The sequence below is a fragment of the Petromyzon marinus genome, chromosome 12 (assembly GCF_048934315.1).
Source record: "Petromyzon marinus isolate PM22_M1 ecotype Great Lakes invasive population chromosome 12, UKy_Petmar_22M1.pri1.0, whole genome shotgun sequence".
Lineage (NCBI taxonomy): Eukaryota > Metazoa > Chordata > Hyperoartia > Petromyzontiformes > Petromyzontidae > Petromyzon > Petromyzon marinus.
Window position 1 is genome coordinate 11,944,334 of NC_133678.1, and position 24,636 is coordinate 11,968,969.

The 24,636-nt window shown below is 48.7% G+C and overlaps 1 protein-coding gene across 2 annotated transcripts in view; it reads right to left on the minus strand.

Annotated features, from left to right (window-relative positions):
• Positions 1 to 24,636, minus strand: part of LOC116941568 (GRB2-associated and regulator of MAPK protein 2-like) — an 85,128-nt gene that overhangs the window by 44,258 nt on the left and 16,234 nt on the right. Inside the window, exon 2 of one of the 2 annotated variants that reach the window (XM_076066611.1) lies at positions 13,644 to 13,784. In XM_076066611.1, the coding sequence (XP_075922726.1) occupies positions 13,644 to 13,784 (141 nt within the window). Of the gene's footprint in view, positions 1 to 13,643; positions 13,785 to 24,636 lie in introns of those variants that run through there. The other variant, XM_076066612.1, reaches the window with a different exon arrangement.

Below are 24,636 nucleotides of genomic sequence, written 5' to 3' on the forward strand. Positions count from 1 at the left end.
ACTGATGGAAACAAAAAAATGGCGTTTGCATTTGACTTGGCCAATTCTACGTCAATTCTACATCTAGCTAGCTAAAAACAGTCTGCATTCAGCAGCTTTGCGATGACGATCGCTTGTGTTGTGATCGAAACGTCGTAGTTTTTCGTTTTTTTGCTTGTTATTTTCTTTGAACCTATCTACGTGACTTTACCGAAAGACCCCAAATAATATGAATTCCTGCAGTCACGAAAGCTTTAAGTAAGTCAAGCTTTAGCTTATGCTGCAGAACACACACAGGCCAACACACGCTCACTCGCGAATTCAATAGTTAAAATATATCCGGTTCCCATGCTGATGAATCCCATCGCTCACCGCTTTTTTAATGAACACCCTTGGGCAATCCACGCGTCGGGAAGCACCCGCGGCAATATGTGGCACCTTCATTAAATTGGCACACCACGACCGCTCGTAAACTGCTACCGAGTTTGATTTGAACGTGAAGTAACTTTTGGTGTACTGCCTGCTTAGTGACATGGTTCAGAGACACGGTCATTCGTAATAATAAGAAGAAGAATAACAAGAATAACAACAACAGAACGCCGAAAAGGTGCGCACACACACACACACAAAAAAGCACGGAGAGATGCATGCTCGGAATTGCATCGAGAGACGGAAAGACGGACACACCCGTGCGTGAGAGAACGCGCACGGGTTAAAGAATGGGCGCTGCCGTAGCGAGCGGCGAGATGTTAACTACCTCGCCTGGCACACAGGAGGTCGTGTGTTTGATCCCGACCCTGACACTTGCCGTATATTTGGAGTGTGCATGTCTCTCTTCCCGTGGTCACGTGGGTATGTCTCCGGGTGCTCCGGTTGTTCCCTCCACATTTACAATCAACGTGATGCTGTTCTAAATGTTCCACTGTGACGAACAACTTCGTTGAGCTATGGTTTGTGATGGCCAAGGTCGCTTCTGAAAAAGAGTTGCACATCTCAGTGGGCATTACCTGGTAGAATAAAAAAAGTGTGTTCGGTTTTAAATCGGGGTTTTTCTTTTTTTTTGTTACGCGACATCATTCAAACGCTCGAGAACATTGAGCGGGGCTTGGACCAGGACGCGTCGTCAGACGTGGGGACGGTGGCCGACGGTCAACGGCGGAGCAACCAACGGTCAAGGGACAAAAAGCGTCCGGAGAGAGAGAGAGAGAAAGAAGATCTGCCGTCAACATTGAATCACGAGGTCAGCTCATTCATGTTGCAGGCGCAGGGTGGCGAGCTGTTTATTACATTGCAGGGATTGTGTGGGGGGAAAAAAATGGAGATGGCTTGGGAGAGGCCTTCATTCAGCAGTGGACTGATCACGGCTGGTAATGATAATGCCTATCTGTAAATTAAAACCGTACTGCAGTAAAACCTTGGATTGCGAGCATAATTCGTTCCGGAAACGTGTTTGTAATCCAAAGCACTCGTATATAAAAGCACTCGTGTACATCAGTTGTGATCACGTGACGCTCGGCAGACAAAGCGTATACGTACTGCTCGTATTGCAAGACCTCGCTCGTTTATCAAATTAATATTTTTTAAACATTTTTTGCTCATCTTGCAAAACACTCGCAGACCAAGTTACTCGCAATCCAAGGTTTTACTATATGCTGTACACAAGTTACAAACCTGACGTGACTTACAGTCTTGGGAAGCCGTGTAATGAAGGTTTTGTAATCAGTCACATCAATCCAACGCCGAATTGCAAATTTACATGTAAATAGATGTGTACACACACGGGCAACGAGCAATTCATCTGCAGATATTAATCCGGAAGCATGTTTTTAATTTTTCCCTTAAGCTTGCAGGTTTTATTACCAGACTGGCCTTTGTAGGTGTCCACTTAACAAGACAATGGTCCAATGTGGATTTTAAGCTTTCGTGACTGCAGGAATCCATACTCTTAGGTGAGCCAATCACAGCAGGAAAACTGCGGAAGCAGGCGAGAGAGCCGCCGTGACGAGAGGCTACGCACCTGATGACGATTGCTTGTGTTGCGATCGAAACGTCGTGATCTATTATTTTTCTACCCACGTGACTTTACCGAAAGAGCCAAAGACTTAGACAATAGTCCGCTCACATCTTTGCCTCCGTCGTGGAAACAATACAACAATCGCAAGCCGTGGAAGGACTTTTTGCATAAGAACCAGACCCAACGCATGGCCACTAAAATGCCACTCATTGACGCGCGGTGACAACCACAAGTCTCATCGAAATAAAAAAAAAATGAACCCACCGTTGCCTATCCACAAACTGGATTTCATGATGGGCCAATGTAAATTAATCTACATTGGATCCGCCAATTCGTTCGTCTCGACAAGCGTTTGGTCAGCGGTGCGGACATCTCGGGACCTGATGATGACCGTTTGAGTTATGGTCGAAACGTCGTGAGAATTTTTATTGTTTTATATGTATTTTGTTATTTTGTTGTTTCTCTTCAACGTGACTTTACCGAAAAAACTAAGAATATCTCGGGACACTGTTCCATGACGCGTCGAGCGTGCACAAGCAAAAAATTCACAATTTTTTTGGGCCTCACAAAAATCATGGCCCTTCAGGTCGATCGGTTTCACTCGTCGGACACGGTCGGACTGAAGCTCTTCACACCTCAAGGCTCAAGCGAAACACTTACAAACGCTAGAAATTAATCACTTCATATATGGCCACAAGCGTCAGTGAACCAAGTAACACGCTTCCCGTAGAGTGACTCTAACACCGGCATAAAGCAGGCGCAGTCCATTACTTCACACTGGTTAATGCACGACCGGAGTATAAGAACTATTCTTTAAAAAAAGGAAGTGGTCCAAACATCATCACACGAACAGGACCCTCCTGAAGTCTTGAGATTCAAGTGATTGCAATGCATTCAACCGCAACAAACACATTCAGAACATGTACTGCGGTGGACTATGGACGCACTGAGCACTTTAGGTTGCCTTTGCACACAGGAGGAAATGCCACTTATTTGCAGGAATAAATTCGACTTTCGGCAGGCCATTAGCCGGGCCATGACATTAGCGGCAAATACAATAGCCTCGTCAGAGTAATTGGTGCCCGCTCGAGTCAAAGAGTTGATTGGCTTTGGAGGACCGGCCATTCGTAACGATTCACAACGTGGCAAAACAACGAGCTACGCGTTTCGCGTGGCCTCCAACACGTACCCAATTAAGTGGCGCCGTGAGCCGGCTGAGGATGAGACATTATCAGAAGGGCATTTTCCCCTTCGATGCCTCCCGCTGTAAACGTCTCCATTCAGCCGACTCATTATCTCTCCCTTCTTGGTTATTCCCCACCCCCCACCACACTCCCTCTGATGAAAAATAAGGATAGGTTGAAGCCTTTCTGGCAGTAAAAACAGGTGTCATGATGTTTAAACGTCACGTAGATACTTTTTTTGCAAGGCATTAAGTCTGCGTTAACCACACATACTTGTGGCAAAACATGCAACAAAAACAGCATGTTTAAGAGTCGTGAAGCAAGGCCGTAAAAAAATAAAGCTGTCTATGGGTAGGCCAATCTGTTTCAAAGACAATGCATATATGATCAGAGCATGTATGTTTGCATGTTTTATCACAAGTTTGTGTGGTAAAAGCAGACTTGATGCCTTGCAAAATGCATCTTTGTGGTGTTTTAACATCTTAACACCTGTTTCATTGGCAAAAAGGCTAAAAACCTATTTTTATATTTTAGCATTTTTGATAGCGACAAAAAAGGTCCCATAGACTCCCTCTCTCTCTTCTCCCAATGTTGCCGGGAAGCTAAAGCAACCATCTGGTCTGAACCTTTGAGCAGCGTGGAAAAAAAAGATGAAATGCAAACTCACGTGTTATTTTGCGGTGCATGATGGGTGAAATCATATACCGCATAAGCAGAACACCACTATGGGTTCTCTCTACACATGCAGTGTAAATACAAATATGCTTTAGTCCATCGGCATGATTGGCTTTCAACACCAATATGATAAAGCAGCAAAGTCCACTCACAAGCAAAATCAAGTCTGTGTGTCACACTGATTAAACCAGCAACAGGGCGTAAAAGGCATTTTTATTTCCGGCCATGAGCAAGCGATTGCAATTCCACATTCCCATGACCGGGACCAGTCTGATCAAAATGAAAAATCCACCGTCGTCTATGCACAAACTGAATTCCAAGATGGACCATTGTAAATTAATATTCATTGGATAATTTCCTTTGACCTTATTTTGTTGCTGTACTGCACTGGTGTGCCGAGGAAGGGTCACATATACGTGATTATCTATTCATCACATGGGCCCCAAACGATATCAACCGGACAAATTTTGTTTTGACGCAAGAAATAAAGAACGGTAGAAACATGGTGAACTGAAATCGACCATTTAATCGAATTGCAACCCCAAAACTGGGACCAGCCTTCAAACCGTTGGGGTGTGCAAACGAGCAAAAGGAATGACTGCCTTCTAAATGTAATCCACACTTCCCGATGAACCATATCCAGGTGTGTGCCCCCAATACATCTGGATATGCCACCCATGAGCGATGGGATTAAACAATTCCTGTTTCGAGACATCTGCAGGTTGCAGGGTGGGTCCCGTTCACCGATGAATCTCAGAACGCGCAAGAGGTTAGAGTTAAATTTATTCAGAGAGGCACAGCGCCGTTGTACTCACCGCGGAGAACTGCAGCGACACGACCGCAATCTATGATAGCTGGTGCCAAACTGTGCCACACACCCTCCCGCATGGCCTTGTGGGAGTCCGGTTATCGGCAAAGTTACTTTGTTTTAGTTCTTCTTCGGGTTCGGAAGAAAAACGGAATGAGAAAGGGTTAACTAACGTGCAGGAGTGAGATGGATTGTTGTGACATCGCAGGACCGTGAGGGATGGCGGCCGCATAGCAAGGCCTTCACCCCCCAGCAGATTCAGAGACTTGTTGCAAGAGGCGCTGGGCAGACCTTAAGACAGGGGCGGTAGTCAGAGGAGTTAACGCGTCCCAGCAAAATAAATTCAACAAAACGAATTGCTGCATCGTGAGCCCATCAGACATGGCGACGGCTCGGGGGGGGGGGGGTGGCCTTCATCCAGCAGCGGGTAGATAATGACCGTTGATGATATAATAATGGTAATAATCTGCCTCTTCCCTGCAAACTGCTGATCAATCGTCTGCCAAGGCGCTTCTCGGGAGGCTCCAGAAGGCACCTGCATTATTGATGATGTTGCTTGAACCAAATTGGTTTGCGGTTCCCATGGGGAACGCGGCGGTGTTTGCAATAGGAGCCGGGGAGGTGGGTGGGTGGGTGGGTGGTGGGCGGCAATGGATTAGGCCTGGGACTGGAATCGCTGTACAAACGAATAAATGGGCTCACCCCAACTCCGTCCACCACACCCTGCTAACGAGGCTTCGGCGGCCGTCACTCGAAACAGAAGTAGCACAAGACAGCATGCTCCCTGGAGAGCATCTCTTAAATGGGGACCCACCCCCCCTCCCCCCCACGACATACGCTGTGTAGCAAGTCACGGGCCGCGTGGACGCGCGTTACGCACCCGGGGCTCGCGATCTCAAACGACCGCCTCCGCTCGCCGTTGACCCACCGAGAATAGGAGCAGCGGTTAATTCGCAGCAGCGTTGCAATGAAATTCGAGTTCAAACAGAGGATATTATTTTTTTACATTCTCATCTGAAGTGCTGAACGACACGTACAAATTGAGAAGTAAATATATATAAATACGAGGCAGATATTAAACGATAAAACGCTTGTTGTAAAATGTCAATGTATAAGTGGAGGGGAGGGTGGACTTTGAAGTGTCAATCAAACGCATCGTGCATACATCACACGATAGCATTTTGCTGGAGATGGAAAGGATTCATAATCTCTTGTTTACACTTTTATTTCTCATTTTTAATTATCCAGGGGCCAGTGGTTTCTTAGGAGTGGTCTTGCCAATAATATTTGCCAACCAACGGTGGCGAGATGTTAACTACCTCGCCTGGTATGCAGGAGATCGTGGGTTCGATCCCGACCCTGATGAGATGTTAACTACCTCGCCTAGTATGCAGGAGATCGTGGGTTCGATCCCGACCCTGATGAGATGTTAACTACCTCGCTTGGTATGCAGGAGATCGTGGGTTCGATCCCGACCCTGATGAGATGTTAACTACCTCGCCTGGTATTCAGGAGATCGTGGGTTCGATCCCGACCCTGATGAGATGTTAACTACCTCGCCTGGTATTCAGGAGATCGTGGGTTCGATCCCGACCCTGATGAGATGTTAACTACCTCGCCTGGTATTCAGGAGATCGTGGGTTCGATCCCGACCCTGATGAGATGTTAACTACCTCGCCTGGTATGCAGGAGATCGTGGATTCGATCCCGACCCTGATGAGATGTTAACTACCTCGCCTGGTATGCAGGAGATCGTGGATTCGATCCCGACCCTGATGAGATGTTATCTACCTCGCTTGGTATACAGGAGGGCGTGGGTTCGATCCTGACCCAATGAGATGTTAACTACCTCGCCTGGTACACAGGAGGTCGTGGGTTCGATCCCGACCCTGATGAGATGTTAACTACCTCGCCTGGCATACAGGTCGTGGGTTCGACCCCGACCCTGATGAGATGTTAACTACCTCGCCTAGTATACAGGAGGTCGTGGGTTCGATCCAGACCCAGACCCCTTTGGTTTTTCCCCTCCACATTTGGTTCAACGGGCGTATTGAGTATTTGGCTGCTATACATTTCTACAAGATAAGCCACTTCGTTGAGCTATCATTCGTGATAGCCAGGTCACATCTGAAAAAGAGCCATATAGCTAAGCGAACCCGAATCGTTCAGTTTAGTGTTTAACAAACCAAAGTCTGGTGATTCAATCCAAAAGGTCAAATCCGATCGATAATTTTGCTCGTTTAAATAAACACTGCTGGATAATATTTGTTTGGAAAGCCAATCGGCTTGTCTGACAGGAAACTGTTTTATATCTGTCAGGAGACACTACTGTCCTGCAGGCATTGGCGATAGCCTTGCGCAAATACAAAATGTTGAGATGTCCTCTTTATTAAGAACTTCAATCTGAAGCCCTGATTGCGTTTTTTCTTTACCGTTGCACCTCCGATTTGCAGAGTTGGCTATGCACGGTGTGAAGGAAGTTCAACACACTGTGCATAGCGGCTTTTGGCAAACCATCGAACAAAGATGGTCACCGCATCGCGCGCTTTCAGATGCGCTTCTGCGGGCGTCTGGAACGCTCTTCCTTACGATATTAGGAAGCCACTGGAGCTTTGCTCTTTTACACGTAGATTGAAAACTACTTTCTTTACAACTGCCTTTTGTGTTTAGTTTGTTGTCCTTCCCCCGCACCTCCGATTATCACGGTTGGCCACGCACGGTGCGAAAGAAGTTCAGCATACATACCGTACATACAAACGCAATTCATAAAAAAAAAACATCACATTGACTCTTAAGGGAAAGTACGTGGGCTCGGCAGGACACATCGGCGGAAGGGATGGATGGCACTTGGGACGAGACCAGTGATGGAATGGCGGGCCAAAGGGAGGCTGGAAACGCACTCGAGAGGGCCATCACTGCGTAGATGGAGCGACGAATCGGGACTCGGGTTCACAGCACTGAACCCGAAGCACCGCAACACCACACCCAAGCAGAATGCACTGTATGCACGCATAACAGAGTAAAGTTGAACGGAATAGTCACTTGAAGCGTAGGGCAAGGGGCAAGGCAGGAGAAGAATGTGGTGTTCAAAACTGCATTTCCTGAAGAAGGCCAGTCAGATGAAATGTCAGTGGCTCCCTTTCCTCTCGGCACCGGGGGAGGGGGTTGGAATTAAAGCGCCGTTTTTTGTTTGTGTGTTGTCGCATTATTTACGGTAGAATTCTCGCTCGAATGAGCGACTCATGCCTTCAAGAATGGCGTTTGTACGACAGTTGTAAACAACACTGTGATGACCCGATAAGTGTGCTGGAAAAGTTGTAGTTTTGCAAAACAGTCGGTTGCGTGTATATGCTGTACATATATATGCTAATGAATTAGCAGTCAATGGTGAAAAAAACTGCAGCGCATTAAATATTGATGCGAATAAAAACATGACAGATACACTATGAGACCTCCTTTGCCAGTAGCAAGATATAGTAATAGGTTTTTACCCTTTAATCTGGCACCAAAACTGACACCTTTATACAAGGGATCATGTTTGCAATAACCACAACACAAGCAGTCAAAATGCAAACAAAAAGAGACAACTCTGATAATGATATTGGCACTGTCCTTGAAATTGATTGGTCCACACCCGAGACGGCTTTTCTTAGAGCCCTTAGTCTCCACTGGTGTTGGACCAGATGACGCCAAAAGGCGTACAACTCAAAAACAGCACACTATCAGAGTATTGAGAGCTCGGGGTAAGCCTTTACATTATGAAACCTTTGCCAGTAGCAAGATATAATAATAGGTTTTTACCCTTTTAGTGCATATCATTATCAGTGCACATCATTATCACAGTTGTCTATTTTTGTTTGCATTTTGACTGCTTGTGTTGTGGTTATTGCAAACATGATCCCCTTGTATAAAGGTGTCAGTTTTGGTGCCAGGTAAAAGGGTAAAAAACCTATTACTATAACATGACAGATGTTCAAGCGTAAGCCAACAAAGACTTGTAACCTGCTTGACAACGTCAGCGCAATGAATTCTCCGGAGGCAACGGGTGACCATCCCCTGGACTCGCGGCCTACGTCTGAGCGTGCGTTGGTCAACTCTCGCGTGTCGCCAAAGTTTATTGAAAATATTTCCATCCAAGAGCAGCTTTCCAGATGACTCCGTTCCCATGACCGGCCCTCACTCCCTCCCTCCCTCAATCCCTCCGGCTGGCTGGCTGGCTGCGTTCGAGGCATATAACTCGCAGACAAACACGCGCAACTCCGAGCGAGCACTCTTCATCCCATCCCCTTGTGGTTTTTTTGGGGGTTTTTGTTCCCACAAGTTGAAGGGGAGCGGGGTAAAACCCCCAAAGTAACTCCCTCCAAACTGTAAAGTTTCTGGTTACTCCCAGCAGAGCCCAAAGATCCAGGGAGCTCCCCCCCCCCCCCCCGACTACTGTTGCAGCAGCAGCAGCAGCGGCTGCGGCGGCGGCCGTGGCAGCTGCACAATGGGACGTTAACGCCACACTTTTATTTTACGAGTTTATCTTTTAAGGCCCCCCACCCACTCCGCCAAAGTAACAATCCGTGACCGGTTGAAGTGGAACCAGAAAAACGGGTTGCTAGCACGCCCACGCTCTGGCCAGCGTCGCTCGCTTGCGCTGCCGCACGCACGCAAGCGCAGGGCAGGGGGCGATGATGATGGCATGTACATGTGCCTTGGGGTAAGGTTAAGTATTATCCACCCCCCCCCACACCACACCACACCAATCCCCTGCAAAGCCCCGTCATGGTGCTTTAACGTCCAATTGGTGGAGATGTCGCCGAATCTGGGACACCAGAGCCGTGGAACCGAGAGATATATCCGTTCTCCACGAGAAAAGGGCACAGCTGACCTCCGATCTCGTCCGAGTGAAACTGCACGCTCGGATTTCCTTTCTTCCTCCAATGAAATTCACAAAAAAACTCTGCCGCCGGTGGGGGGGGGGCATCCCGACGCATCGGGATAATGTGAGGACAATTGTTGGTTGCAAAAAATGTAAATGCAATAGTTGGCACGGAATTTTCTCCAGAATTGTAACAAAAATGTCGACATTATGTCCAATCTGGCGACAAATCTGATTGCTTTTTCTCTAAGCCCCACGCCCCCCGCTGCCCCTCCTTCCAACTTCCAATCAGATCACAAACAGAGGTCACATGACTACCCAAGGTTGAGTACTATGCAGGCCAAGCACCTCCGATTGGAACGGTTAGCACGGTTGGCTACGTACGGTGCGAAAGAAGTTCAACATACCAAGGCCGTAGCCATGGAGTCAACATTGGGGGGGACAAAATCTTCCAGGGGGTCTGGGGGTTCCCCCCCCCCCAGAAAAAAAATCTAAATTTGAAAACGAATTTCCTGCCTAAAATATAAAAAAATTAACTAACACATAGGGTGGACTTTTTATTATCTTTTTTACAATGTCTAATAGTGTATTGTATTACATTGCTCTGTTTTTCTTTTTTACCTTTTCTTGTATCATTGTATGTAATGACAGAGATTAGGGATTCATAAAGAACAACCATAACCACAATCATATAAACAGCAATCTATGCATTGTTATATGAAGACAAGTCCAGATTTTGTGGCCAAGGTTTAGAAAATTGTTATTTTTATTTACATAGCACAGCAATGATTATTTTTAAATATTTTTATAGCAATATATTGGAGGGGACAGTTTGAGCATATTTACATATTGGGGGGGGGGCCTTGCAACATACATGCACATAAAAAGCGTCGTTCGCCAAAACACGCTTCTCAGCAATCTCTCGACAGAACTTGACATAGTTGCTCGGTGTAAACGCGTTGCCGGTGACAATTACCAGCCACAAATTTCCAAACATTGCTGTAGTGTTTCATGGCCTTTGGATTGGGTGAACTTAACAACAAACGCGACGGACTGAACCTTTTTTTTTCAACCAGTTAAACATTTCCAAGGTCCCTCTGCTAACATCCTTGAAAGAAAAATAGGTTTTACAGCCTCGTTAAGAACTCTAAAAACATGCGCCGCTGTTACACCGAACCAGAAAACCCAACGGCGTGAACCCTATGAAAATCCTCTACGCTAAAAGTGTCTTGTTTAAAAGGCGGCAATTCCTTTCTCGGGGCAGAGTGCGGCATTTAACGTAGAAAACCGAGCGGGAGCATTAAATGCTTCAAGCGAGCGGAAGTCAATTCGATTTAAACAACGCGATAAAAAAACAATTTACTCGGAACTGTGGCGCGTTAAGCATGACTACGAATGGCCTGCGTGATCAACGCGACAATACACAAACAACTAGAATGGCCTGCGTGATCAACGCGACAATACACAAACAACTAGAATGGCCTTGGTGATCAACGCGACAATACACAAACAACTAGAATGGCCTGCGTGATCAACGCGACAATACACAAACAACTAGAATGGCCTGCGTGATCAACGCGACAATACACAAACAACTAGAATGGCCTTGGTGATCAACGCGACAATACACAAACAACTAGAATGGCCTGCGTGATCAACGCGACAATACACAAACAACTAGAATGGCCTGCGTGATCAACGCGACAATACACAAACAACTAGAATGGCCTTGGTGATCAACGCGACAATACACAAACAACTAGAATGGCCTGCGTGATCAACGCGACAATACACAAACAACTAGAATGGCCTGCGTGATCAACGCGACAATACACAAACAACTAGAATGGCCTTGGTGATCAACGCGACAATACACAAACAACTAGAATGGCCTGCGTGATCAACGCGACAATACACAAACAACTAGAATGGCCTTGGTGATCAACGCGACAATACACAAACAACTAGAATGGCCTGCGTGATCAACGCGACAATACACAAACAACTAGAATGGCCTGCGTGATCAACGCGACAATACACAAACAACTAGAATGGCCTTGGTGATCAACGCGACAATACACAAACAACTAGAATGGCCTGCGTGATCAACGCGACAATACACAAACAACTAGAATGGCCTGCGTGATCAATGCGACAATACACAAACAACTAGAATGGCCTTGGTGATCAACGCGACAATACACAAACAACTAGAATGGCCTTGGTGATCAACACGACAATACACAAACAACTAGAATGGCCTGCGTGATCAACGCGACAATATACAAACAACTAGAATGGCCTTCGTGATCAACACAATAATACACAAACAACTAGAATGGCCTTCGTGATCAACACGACAATAGACAAACAACTAGAACGGCCTTCGTGATCAACGCGACAATACACAAACAACTATAATGGCCTTCGTGATCAACGTGACAATACACAAACAACTAGAATGGCCTTCGTGATCAACACGACAATACACAAACATCTAGAATGGCCTTCGTGATCAACACAACAATACACAAACAACTAGAATGGCCTTCGTGATCAACACAACAATCCACAAGCAACTAGAATGGCCAAGTGATCGCCATTCTCTCGAATAGGCATTCGGTATTCGTTTCATGAGAAAGGGGCAGAAATTGCACATTTCATGTGCTGAGAGGTACCAGACTCTGTGAGCCATTTAGATAACTGCCGTTAACTTCTCCCCAAAAAATGTGGACGTCTTTTAGCAGCACGAAAGAAATGATGATGATGATGAAGGTGATGGTGAAGCTTAGAGCCAGACCAGGGTGGAATTCGAACTCACGGCCGCATCATTAAGCGGCCTTGCTGCCTTACGAAAAAAGGCATCACGCAATGTCTGCCCCAGGCATGTGGGAATAAATGTAGCAGCCGGCTCCTTGTGCGAGTGAGCAATGAGAGACGGATCCCCAGGCAGAGCACAGGTGAACGGGCAAGTAGTCAGTCATTCAGCCGGAAAAAAAGTTAATAATCCTATGGGCAAAGTGAGCGAGTGAACTTGGCCAGCGAGTTAGCCAACTCGATAAATGAGTGAACTCGGTGAGTGGATGAATTTCGCGGCGAGTGAGTTAGTGAACTCATGAGTGAGTGAACTTGAGCGAGTGAACTTATGAGTGAACTTGTGAGCGAGTGAGCACTCCTAAGTTGTTGCTGTTTTCCTCCCCCCCGGCACTTCCAATTAGCACGATTGACTACGTACGGTGCGAAGGAAGTTCACTATAGTACATACGTACGGGCATGCGTGCCAACTTGGGGTGCACGCCAGCAAAATTGGGATCGAGTGAGCGAGCTATTTAGCCGGCCAGTGAACTTGGGAATCAGTTACCGAGTGAGTGAACCGAGGGGGTGAGTGAGAGCGGGTACTACTGGGCATACAAATTATCCACTGTGAATGAGAATTGAGCCCAGGAATGCATCTCAATGTGGATTATGCTAATTACAGTTTCATTGATCTCCCAACAGCAGTTCAACCCACAATGCAAGAAATGAACTGTGAATGAGCGAGTGAGAAGACTTGGTGCTGCTGGTAGTTCTATACGAGCGAGCGAGCGCATTCATTTGGGTGTACGCGCGCATCGTACGGACGCGTGTATTCATGCGCTTTACACAAAGACAAAGATGACCGTATTAACAGACCGTTGGGACAAACGTGCTAGTGGCGAGCACATATGGACAGTGCTACGCACAGAGAAGACATAAAGAAGCATGCACGGGGCTACACGTACAGACACAGACTAAGAGACAAGCAGAAGCATTTACAGTACGACAACACAGAGACAGACGCAGAGGCTGCGCGTAAACACAAGAGTTTGCAGTCCTTATCCCACACTTCCGATTAGCACGGTTGGCTACGTACGGTGCGAAAGAAGTCCAACGTACATACTTACACAGGCAAGCGGAAATGACACAAAGATCCCACATAAAGCCATAAACAGACTGTCGGGGTTCAAGTGCCGTTTGCGAGCAGCAGCGGCGCCTACTAAGACCGGCGCGGCGCACCAAGTCGCGTGTGGCCAAATCACTACCCCCGGCCGCCTTTGTACCCCCCCCCATCCCCCACCATCGCTGTCGTGCGAAGCCCACCTGCGTAGTGCACGGGGATCTCGATCTTGGGCCCCACCACGTAGTGGCCCTCCTCCAGGCTGTGCGCCGTCACCGCGGTCCACTGGCGGCACGAATGGACGAGCACCAGGTCCCCATCGCGCAGGCCCTCAATCGCCTGGCCTGCTCCTCACGCACACGCACGCACGCACGCACAAGGATCAATACTTTTATTGGCGCGCCTACGAAGGCCGGCAAAAAGGGCACACGATGGGGTGGGTGGCCAGCATCACGCCCGGCCGCCTTTGTCTCTTCCCGGTGACGACGCTCACAGGCTGCACCGGGTGCGCATTTGAAGACGAGTCAAGCTAGGGGAGGCCCAGAACTGGTTCAGACGTTGGCCGTGGACGGGAATCGAACTCTGGTTGCCAGGTTTTTGTAGTGCAGAACGCCAACCACTATGCCCTGGCTGCCCCCCCCGCAGTATGGTACATGAAACGCACGAGCGTACGCGAATGTTTACAAATGTAGTTGGGCAACCAGACGCCCAAAATCATAGATAAGTGGGATAATATGTTGGGGCTGGTGCTGCTAACAGGCATCAATTAGATCACGCGATACAGATGCCTGGGTAAACAAGCATGATAAATAAATAAACAAACATTCAAGCTCAACTGGTTTAATTATTAATCCCACTTCATCACTCATGTCGATCACAATATTGCATTTGGTTTTTTTGGGCTCAGCCGATTTAAGTGAGACCCAGACCAGGTTTAGAGTTAGTAGTCGCCACCGGTACCCTGTGCCTGGGATCGAACCCAGGTAGGGATGGTCGGCCATTGCCACATACACAGACACACTCAGTCACCATTGCCAAAACGCGGACACGCGAACATCAACTGTGATTTCTAGCCAGCCGTGTCATCTCATCGCGCGCACTTAATCACACCGTAGCCGGCGCTCGCCCCTTCGAGCCCATTCCATTTGAATCCTACTCCCTAAAGCGGTCCGTGTATCACCAGCCACGGGCAGAGGCATGCCATGCAAGCCGTGCCCCCCCCCAAAAACGCAATATCATTCCCGCTAAGATGCGAGGAATACAAGCACTCGTAGGCAGACGGCGGCTCTGGCTTAAGCGTTACTTTCGTGAATAAATGGAACTGAGAATGCCGACAGTCGAGTATGGCACCGCGACTCGTTCGCACCAAATGTGCACATTGTGGGAGATCCCTGTTTGTGACCTTACCCATGCGGTTCTTCTCGTAGTGTCTCGTTGAGTTACCGCACACACGTGTTTTCTTTTTGTACGGGGGGGGGGGGGGGGGGGGGGAACAATCTAAGCTGCGTGGTTAATCTGTCTGGCTCGCTGGGTCGAATTTCAGCTAAACACGCATAAGCGACATTTCTGCGCATACACGCACACAGACACTTAGTCCCGCGCGCTCACACACACAAACGCAAAGATAGATGCCCTATTTAGCCTTATAGACTATACGAGGAAGTGATGTTAGCGAGCACCTATTAATGTAGTCGTATAGCCAGCACCAAGCACGTGATTACACACCGCGATAATTTAAGGCCCGGTCAACCTCGAAAGGGGACTATGCTCGTTTCAAATCACACATGCAACGGACATTTTCCGTAGAATGCAATAGAACTCGTGTACATGGTATTGTAAAACTATTTTAAGTAAAATAAACATATTTTATTTTACCAGGTAAGGCCCACTGAGGTGTATAGTAGCTCTTTTAACAGAAACGACCTGGCCACAAATGATAGCTCAGTGGCTTATCGCGTGGAAATTTGCAGCAGCCAAATACTCAAAACGCACGTTGATTCTAAATGTGGAGGGGGAAAAAACCGGAGGATCCGGAGAGAAAAACCACGCGACCACGGGGAGAGAGACACCGCAAACTCCAAATACTCAGGCGTCAGGGTCGGGATCGAACCCGTGACCTCCTGTATGCCAAGCGAGGTAGTTAACATCTCATCAGGGTCGGGATCGAACCCGTGACCTCCTGTATGCCAGGCGAGGTAGTTAACATCTCATCATGGGGCGGGATCGAACCCGTGACCTACTGTATGCCAGGCGAGGTAGTTAACATCTCATCAGGGTCGGGATCGAACCCACGACCTCCTGTATACCAGGCGAGGTAGTTAACATCTCATCAGGGTCGGGGTCGAACCCGTGACCTCCTGTATGCCAGGCGAGGTAATTAACATCTCATCAGAGTCGGGGTCGAACCCACGACCTCCTGTATACCAGGCGAGGTAGTTAACATCTCTGCAGGGTCGGGTCGAACCCGTGACCTCCTGTATACTAGGCGAGGTAGATAACATCTCATCAGGGTCGGGATCGAACCCACGACCTCCTGTATACCAGGCGAGGTAGTTAACATCTCATCAGGGTCGGGATCGAACCCGTGACCTCCTGTATGCCAGGCGAGGTAGTCGACACCGGATCGGATAATCGCCACCGTTGTTGCCCTCAGCCGGGACTCGAACCTAGGTCGCTGGGGTTCGTAACGCAGGACACGAACCACTGCTCCGACCCAGTTAATGTGTCCGCGCGCACGCACGCACTACGAGAAGACCAATCCACACACAACGCAAACGAGGTTGCGGATGAGTAGCAGATGGGAGGCTGTGCGTGCGCATTCCTCTCGTCAATACAGTGCAGCGATCCACTCCCTCCCCCCCTTGTTCTTTGTTTGCGAAGCCACTCCGGCAATAACGGAATTCCGAGCACGGATTTCTGCGGACCATCCCGTGGCTATTTGGTAGTGGTAACATTCTTAACAAACAACAGGCTATTTAAACACTGCCTGCCAAATTGGCTGACTGGCTGCGAAAAGCTTTAAGCACAGCTCAGAGGATTTTGTTTTATCCCCCCCACGCCCCCCCCCCCCCTTTAATTCACTTAATGCAGTCTGACACAGCAATGAAAGAGCGGGAGCACCATGGCAATATAATTGGACGTTTTCCAGCACGGATCAGTTGAACTGCATCACCCTGCTCAAGAGTGCGCTTGGAGTTGCTCAAGTTTTGTTCGTGGCCCCCAGGCCCAGTGCTGGGAATTCCACATTTCTATGGCAGCGAGCAATTGTCCCCACACGTAGCAACCACTGCTGCCCGACCTCCCACCGAAGCTGTGGAGCCTCACAAGGCAGAATTTGTTCTACAGATCTCAGAGGGATGATCGGCGATAACGATGATGGTAAATTTGACACGTACGCTTTCGTGACCGATATTATTCACGATAACAAAAAAATTTTGGGGGGGGGGCGGGGGGGGGTGTTAGATCGCGTAAAATGTTAATGTCATACACCCACCTCCACCCGACACAACCAATTGGTAATGCGTGTTACGTGAACAGACTGCGCAAATGTGTTACTACTACGTTGTAGAGCAAACCCACAACATTTACAATTTGAGTTAATGACGTTTCACTGGTGATTATAACCAGCATCATCACGCGATTGCCAGAATTGTGAAGATGTATTCCAAAACAGGAAGACGTCATGGATGATGATGATGATGATGACGACAATGGTCCGCTAAGCTAACCCTGGCCAGGACATGAACCTGCACGCCATACAAATTGGATCTGTCCTATAGCTCTACAAGTTAGGCATTCCCAATCTCAAAATTATACAAATGTAGACAATGGTCGGCATGTAATGATGAAATAAAGCAATATTTTAGTCCACAAGCCAATTAAGTCATCAGGACCAGAGTTTTCAGGCCGCATTTTTTCTGCTGCGCAGGCAAATTCTGAACCGGTGTCAACTTCCTGATGTCTCATCAGCAAGGGTCAGTCCAAACCTGTTATACAAACACTGTACTGCTGGGTTGACCGACGTTGTAGGAATATAGTGCTCCTGCATGAACACCGCCCGTTCAGTGTAAAACAGCAAGGCCGTTTTATTGTTTGTTTCACAAGCGATGAGATGCGAATGACAAAATAAATTAGAGGGGAAAAAAAATCGAGATCTTCCGCCAACTGCGAGCGGCGCTTTATAGACGCAAGACAAAACTAATAACACACTGCCGAGGTGTGGGCAGACACCGTTCCAGAGTGTCGAGGGCGAGAGTCCCTTCGCTGCTGTTCAACGAAGAACCCCTTCGTGTCAAACGAAAAGAAGACGCCTGCAAGGAGTCGCCACCGATTGTTCGCGCGCGCCCCGCGAACAATGCGCACCGAACGCCGTCACCGCCACGGCAAAGTCTCAAACAGGTTCCAGCGGATGGCTCGTGGCTTTGCGCTGTCGCAGATATTTCTCGGCCGCCCGAGGCAAGGAGAGTGTGCGTGAGCAGCCCGCAAAAAAGGTCAGGGAATTTGTCAGCATCGCGTGGAAACCATGGGCAACTCTGGCGTGCATACTCGTGCAAAGGTAAAGGCAAAGGTCACCCGTATAGGCTTAACAGAGTGTTGGGGCAAGTGCTGTTCGCGAGCACCTATGAAGGCCCGTACGGCGCACGAGGGGGTGGGTGGCCAGCACCATGCCCGAACGCCTTTGTCTTCCTAGTAGTGATATATTTACACACTACACCAGGTCCTAATTTGAGGCTGAGTAGCCCTAGGGGAGGCCCATGACCAGTTCAGATAATCATCACTGGTGTTGGCCGTGAGCGGGAATCGAACTCGGGTCACCGGATTTGTAGCACAGCGCGCTAACCACTACACAACCTTTCCACACATACACACGTGCACACACTCACACGTGCACGCACTCACACTCACACGTGCACGCACTCACACTCACACGTGCACGCACTCACACACACACACATCCATGAGTGTAATGCCCAAGAGCTGTAAATGATTCTTCTTCATAATGTATACTTTACTGCAATGACGTACACTATACAGATTATCATAACATCTGGCCAGGTAGCATGGCCAAAACCATTCAAAACAACAACATTTCCATTCAAAAAGTGTCCAAAATGGGCATCAATGTGCTGCACAGATATATATAGTTATATGAAAGGCAATCACTCATGGGCAGAGGAAAACACAAATCTCTTCAGCCTAGAGTTGAACAAGGGCAGCGACTCGACAGCACGGATGGTTTGGGAGAAGTTTGTGCCAAACTATGGTGGCAGCAGAGGATAATTGAGTGGCGTCCCAACTGAGCGAAGCTGACTCAACAGAAAGCGTTGGTTGCTGGAGCCGAGAGTACTTGGGGGTAGAGTGAGATGTGAAAGATGGGGGGGGGGGGTAGGCAGGGGGCGAGGTATAGCGAGTGCACCCTTGAAATGCATCAGTAACTGGCGGCTCAACATCAGGTGGCGAGGTCAGTATCCAGTTGACGGTTCTCATCTGACCGTCCCTCCGAGGTTGATGAAATTATTGCCACTTTGTGGAAGGTCAAGGGGTAGACTTGCTCCCACCATGAAACTGTGGAATGTTTACCGATAGCCCCAGGGTAGAGGGCCACCGGGTTCGTTGAGTGCTGCCCAAGTGCTCATTTGAGACTTAAAACTTGAACTAAAACAATTGCTGCTGGAAATTGGTTTGCAGGGCTGCTCGACGAGAACACACGTAATGTTCCACGTGATGAGATGAAAGTGATGGGAAACCTTGAATTGCAAAATATGGCATTGACGAAGCACATTCAATTCTGTCCGTGGTTCGCAAATACCATTGGAGAATCTATTCACTCCTTCCCGTCTTTCGTTGAAGGTCTTTCGCATTTTCTGAAAACTAAATAGAAAGTGTAACAAACATGTAGTGACCAGAGACCGTGAATAGACACGGCACCGCACCTACGCATGTACGTGCAAATTAAATGGGTTTACTGTACAGACTAAATAATGCACGTGTGCGTGCATTGAAAGTTTTCAAAAAACAACGCGGGCTCTCACAGGCAAGTTGAGGGCTTTGTTCGCACAATCTTCGACCAATATTGGCCGTTCAACTACAGACCGGTGGTGTAACGATACACAAGACAGATGTACACAAGACAGAAAGTGTTCGCATTGCCTTATAGACTACAGGGGCAGGTGCTGTTAGCATACACCTATGAAGGCCATCACAAGAGGAAATGGTCCGGCCAGAACCACGCCTGGCCGCCTTTGTCTCTCCAATGCGGATGTTTACACATTGCAACACGCATGTAGAGGAAGTCCAGAAAAAAAAAGTTTTGATGCCACTTGCCACTGATGTTAGTCACGGCAGGGGAAATTGTATTTAAGTCGAGTTCATAACGCCGCGCACACTAACCACTTCCCGACCGCTTTGAGTGACACTGCCAAACAAGGCTACAACGACAGATCCCCCGTATAGCCTAGGCAGGCTGTTGGGGAAACAGCACTTAGAAGGCCAGCACAGCGTGCGAGGTTGTGACTGACGGTACCACAACCCGCCGTCTTCACCTCTCCACTGCTGAAATTTACACGGAGCACCGGGTACTCAATTGAGGCTGAGTCGACCGAAGTGAAGGTCTTTTAGACAGCTTCAGACTTGTGTACTGCCTTTTTGAGCCGTGGTCACAGATCGAACTCGACTCACCGACGAGTTCGTAGGGCGGTGCTGTAACCGCTGCAAAACCACCGCCTCAACCCACAAAGGCAAACACGAGAACCCACACCCCACGCAGTACGCACACACACTTACACACTCACTCACACACTCACACACTGACGCACTCACACACACGCACTCGCACGCACACACTCACTCACACACGCACACACTGACGCACGCACTCACTCACTCACACGCACACACTCACACACTCACGCACTCACACACTCACGCAAACTAACAAGAGGCATCGTTAACTAAACAAACACAGAGGTGCCCCGCACCCCACTCTCTCTGCACACTAAACAAGGAGGTGATGTCACGATGTCACTTTGCCCATCGAGTTGCCCTGTGGAAGGGAAGGGAAGCAATTGCTTCCCTTGCCTTGGCGGTTTGCAGTTTCCCCAAATGTCGAGAACAAAGGGAGGAGGGCATGCCGTGTGAACACAAGATGATTAATACGATCGTGCGCAGCGCGCCAATGGTTCTAAACATCCGGCCAGACCCTCCTACCACAATCGCCCAATGACCATAGCAGCTATTCAGCTTTTTTTATACGTATAAAAGCGACATTGAATTAATTAAAAGACCGATGCGGTAAAACTGTAGCCGTTTTGATTAAAACGAAAGCATCAGAACTCGGCTGACCTCAAGCTCCAGCTCTTTGGAAGCAGGGAATAGTTATTCTTTCCAAACACCCTTTGGCTGAGCCCAAGGCTTACACACCTCCAACTCCGACGAGAATGCTTTACTTTGGCAGTCGATGGTAGGAACCGTGGGCAGCTATATATGCTTACAAGAGCGTGCGTGTATCCGAGAGAAGCGGTGATGCAGTGGTTAGCGCACTGCACAACAGAGCCCGGCCGGCCACCTGAGCTTGAATCCTCGTCATAGCGAGCAACGGTTTGGCTACGCACGGTGCGAAAGAAGTTCAGCATGCATAGATACACAGTGGTGAGTAATATCCCAACTGGTCTTCCGGCGCAGTGTCTAAACTACAGCACTCAGGGAACACAGAGGCGGCTGGGCATGGTTCAGGCCACAATGCCCTCTTGTGCCGGCCAAAATACAGGAGCTGGCGAACAGCGCTGGCCCCAACGGTAAGTCAAAGGCCACACGGGGGTTATATTTGTCTGAGTTTTGTGGGAGGTGGTGGAGGCGCAGAGACTCATTCAAGTTGCTACGAGCCCATCAACCCGGGTTCAATTGCCAGCCACGGATAAGAGCAGTGGCGAGTGGTGTTTGACACAGTTCCAGACCTCCGCTAGGTCAGTTCAGCCTTAAATGAGTAGCAGGTACATACAGTGTGTGAACATTAGACTGGGGGAAAAAATTGCAACAGAGCATTGGTGCTGGCCACGGCAGTCCTTGTGTGCTACGTTGGTCCGAATAGGTGCTTGCTAATGCAACAATGTAGCAGTTAGCGTGCTGACTATGAGCCCGACATCGCGGGTTCAATTCCCGTTCACAGCCAACACCAGGAGACGATTACCTGAAGTGGTCCTGGGCCTCCCTTAGGTCGACTCAGCCTCAAATATGGTGTGTAAACATCGCCACTGGGGAGATAAAGGCGGCCGGGCATGGTGCTGGCCACCCACCCTCTCGTGTACCGTACTGGCCTTCATAGATGCTCGCTAACAGCACTTGCCTCAGCGGTCTGTTAAGGTTATCTTACCAAAGGATATCATACCAAAGACAACATTATTTTCTCTTTGGTATGTTGGTGAAGCACACTAACATGCAATATTAGTGATCTAGGTGAGACTCTCGGTCATGATACACAACACCGATGGGAAATCGTATCCAGAAAGTCACCTGGGCCTCCCCTATGCCAACTCGACCTAACATGAGAAACTGGTGCCGTGTCAATGTCAGCACAACGGTGGCTTGGTGTATGTGGCCCTTACCCAACCACTCTCTCTCTCTTGTGCAGCGTTGTGCCGTGTCACCTGCAATGGTGCACGCTGAACAGTGACGCAATTCTACAGACGTACGAACCTCGGATTAAACGAGACCTTTGTCTCTGTGCGCAAAAGTGCACAAATTTCGAGCGTAAACGCACGCGAAACGCGTGTTTGCGTAACAAGAATACAACCTAGACTCGATTCGAAGCCACGGTGAGTTCGTGTGCTCCGTGCCAGTGTAAGGCTACAGCAGCCTCCGCGATACGAATGCTGTACTCTGGGTAACTGAATCGATATTGACTACATTTGCAGTACGGTCGTAGCCTTCATCCCAAGAAACTCGTGAATACGTGCGAAGCGCGCTGTCACGAGCCCGGCTTCAGCTTGGCCTTGCCAAAAGGAAAGAACGTGAAGACAATATCACAGCGGGACTCTGATAATCGGCGATTTACGGGAATTTGCGGTTTGCGACTCCTCCCATAATCCGTGGGACCGTTGATCCTGAAATTCGCAAATTGAATTCGTGGATTTTTTTCCGGCGGCAGTTTAGGTTACGTAACATTTTTTTTTGTTTTTGGCGGACTATCAGACCAACCTCCACGGAGTGCAGGATCCGAGATATGCCCCCCCCCCCGCGGGCCCCCCACATCATCGCTGTACAGGCTTATCGTACATACAGAAACTTTAGTATGTCAAAAGTTAGACACTCCGTGTGCAGTGCACTTTGGGTCATCTCCGAGCACTCGTTATTCCTCGCTACAGGCAGGCCCCTTTCCTGCCGCCCACGTCTTGATGCACGTATCACGCGTTTGAGAATTGCGTAAGCCCAGCGCTTTTGAGTGGTCATGAAAACGGCAGTAAAAGAGTTCATCAACTACCTTTCACCTTTGTCACTGGCGCCGAGGGAACCGGGTGTGTGAACCTTTTTTTTAACAAGGTGACGTCTTTAGCGCGGAGGGTGTCAGCTTACAAACAAATTTGGCTCCGTAGAATTTCACTGCGCACGTCAAGAAAACATTAGACGTGCCTTTACAACAAATGCGTCCGCGAACGCAGAGGGGTTTTTATTTTATTTATCACGGCATGGAAACCAACTGCAAACACTGGGACGCCTCACCTCGATACCGAGTCACATTACAATGCATGACAGAAGCTGCTACGGCGGTGCAATGGTTAGCACACTGGACTTGCGATCCAGAGGTCACCGGTTCAAGCACCACCACCCCCCTCCCCCCCACCAGCGAGGAAGTTGAAACGATGGTGTAAGTTTCTCAGATTCCCATCCCACAATCCTCCCGCCTGTCCACTCAGCAGAAGGAGTCGGGCACATCACAGCTCGTCAAATGGCAAGTCGAGAGCGGTGGGGCAAACTGTGGGTGCTCCCAATTCCTCAAAGACAACCGGCCGGCGTGGAAGAGAGTAGGCCGACATACTCTCTGGAGAGGCTCTCTCGAGTGGAGGGCCCTTCCCGTGAGTGGTGGAGCGAGCAAAAAAATTGTAATGGCTGCGCCTTGACCTTTTTTTATGATGTTGCGAGACGTGCGAATGCACACGCGAGCCTGCTTTTTGACTGCACTGTATCGGTAAATACCCTGACGATGCCTGCTGGATATTTGGAGTCTGCGTGGCTCTCTCTCTCTCTCCCCCCGAGGTCGAATTAACTTTTCTCCGGGTTCCTCCGGTTTTTTCCACCACATTTAGAATCAACGTGCGTTTTGATTATTTGTCTGCTATAAAAAGATCCACGTGATGATAAGCCACTTCGTTGAGCTATCAACCAAGTGGAGGCCAGGTCGCTTTTGAAAAAGAGCCATATCGCTCAGTGAGCCTTACCTTGTAAAATAAAAAAAACGTTCAGATTAGTGTTAACAAACCAAAGTCTGGTGATTAAATTCCAAAAGGTCAAAACCGATCTATAATTTTGCTCATTTAAATTAACACTGCTGGATAATATTTGTCTGGAAAGCCAATCGGCTTGTCTGACAGGAAACTGTTTTTATTTCTGTGAGGAGACGCTACTGTCCTGCAGGCCTTGGGCGATAGCCTTGCGCAAAATACAAAATGTTTTGATTTCCTCTTTATTAAGAACTTCAATCTGAAGCCCTCATTGTGTTTTTAGTACTTTAGCGAAAATCGGAGGAGGGTGGCTCTCGGTGGCACAGTGGTCAGCAAACCCCTCCTGGGTCCAGGGTTCGCCGGTTCAAATCCAACCTCAGCCCCCGCCGATGGTATCTTTCCGCGGGCACGCCTTTATCAGGAACAGCATCGCCGTCGGTTAACGTGTGCAAGATGCTCGGAGATTCCGCTGCAGGCCCGGCCTCCGGCCGCTCTCAGATGGCGAGGGGGAGCCGGCGAGAGCTGTTGAGTGAGGTGGGGAGGGGGCGAACACCCAAGCAGTGATTCACAGCTAGGCAAAGCGAACATGGTTTTTGGTAAGCCCATATGCACGCCCCCCCCCTCCTCCCCCCCCCCCCCCCCCCATAGCGGCGGTCCAGTTGCACGAGACCGAATCGTCGTCAAATCTTCGGAAGCGTGCACAGCCAAACGTGCACAGAAGCGTTGGTGCAACCTCGGTAACAGGGACTCCTTTCTTAACCTC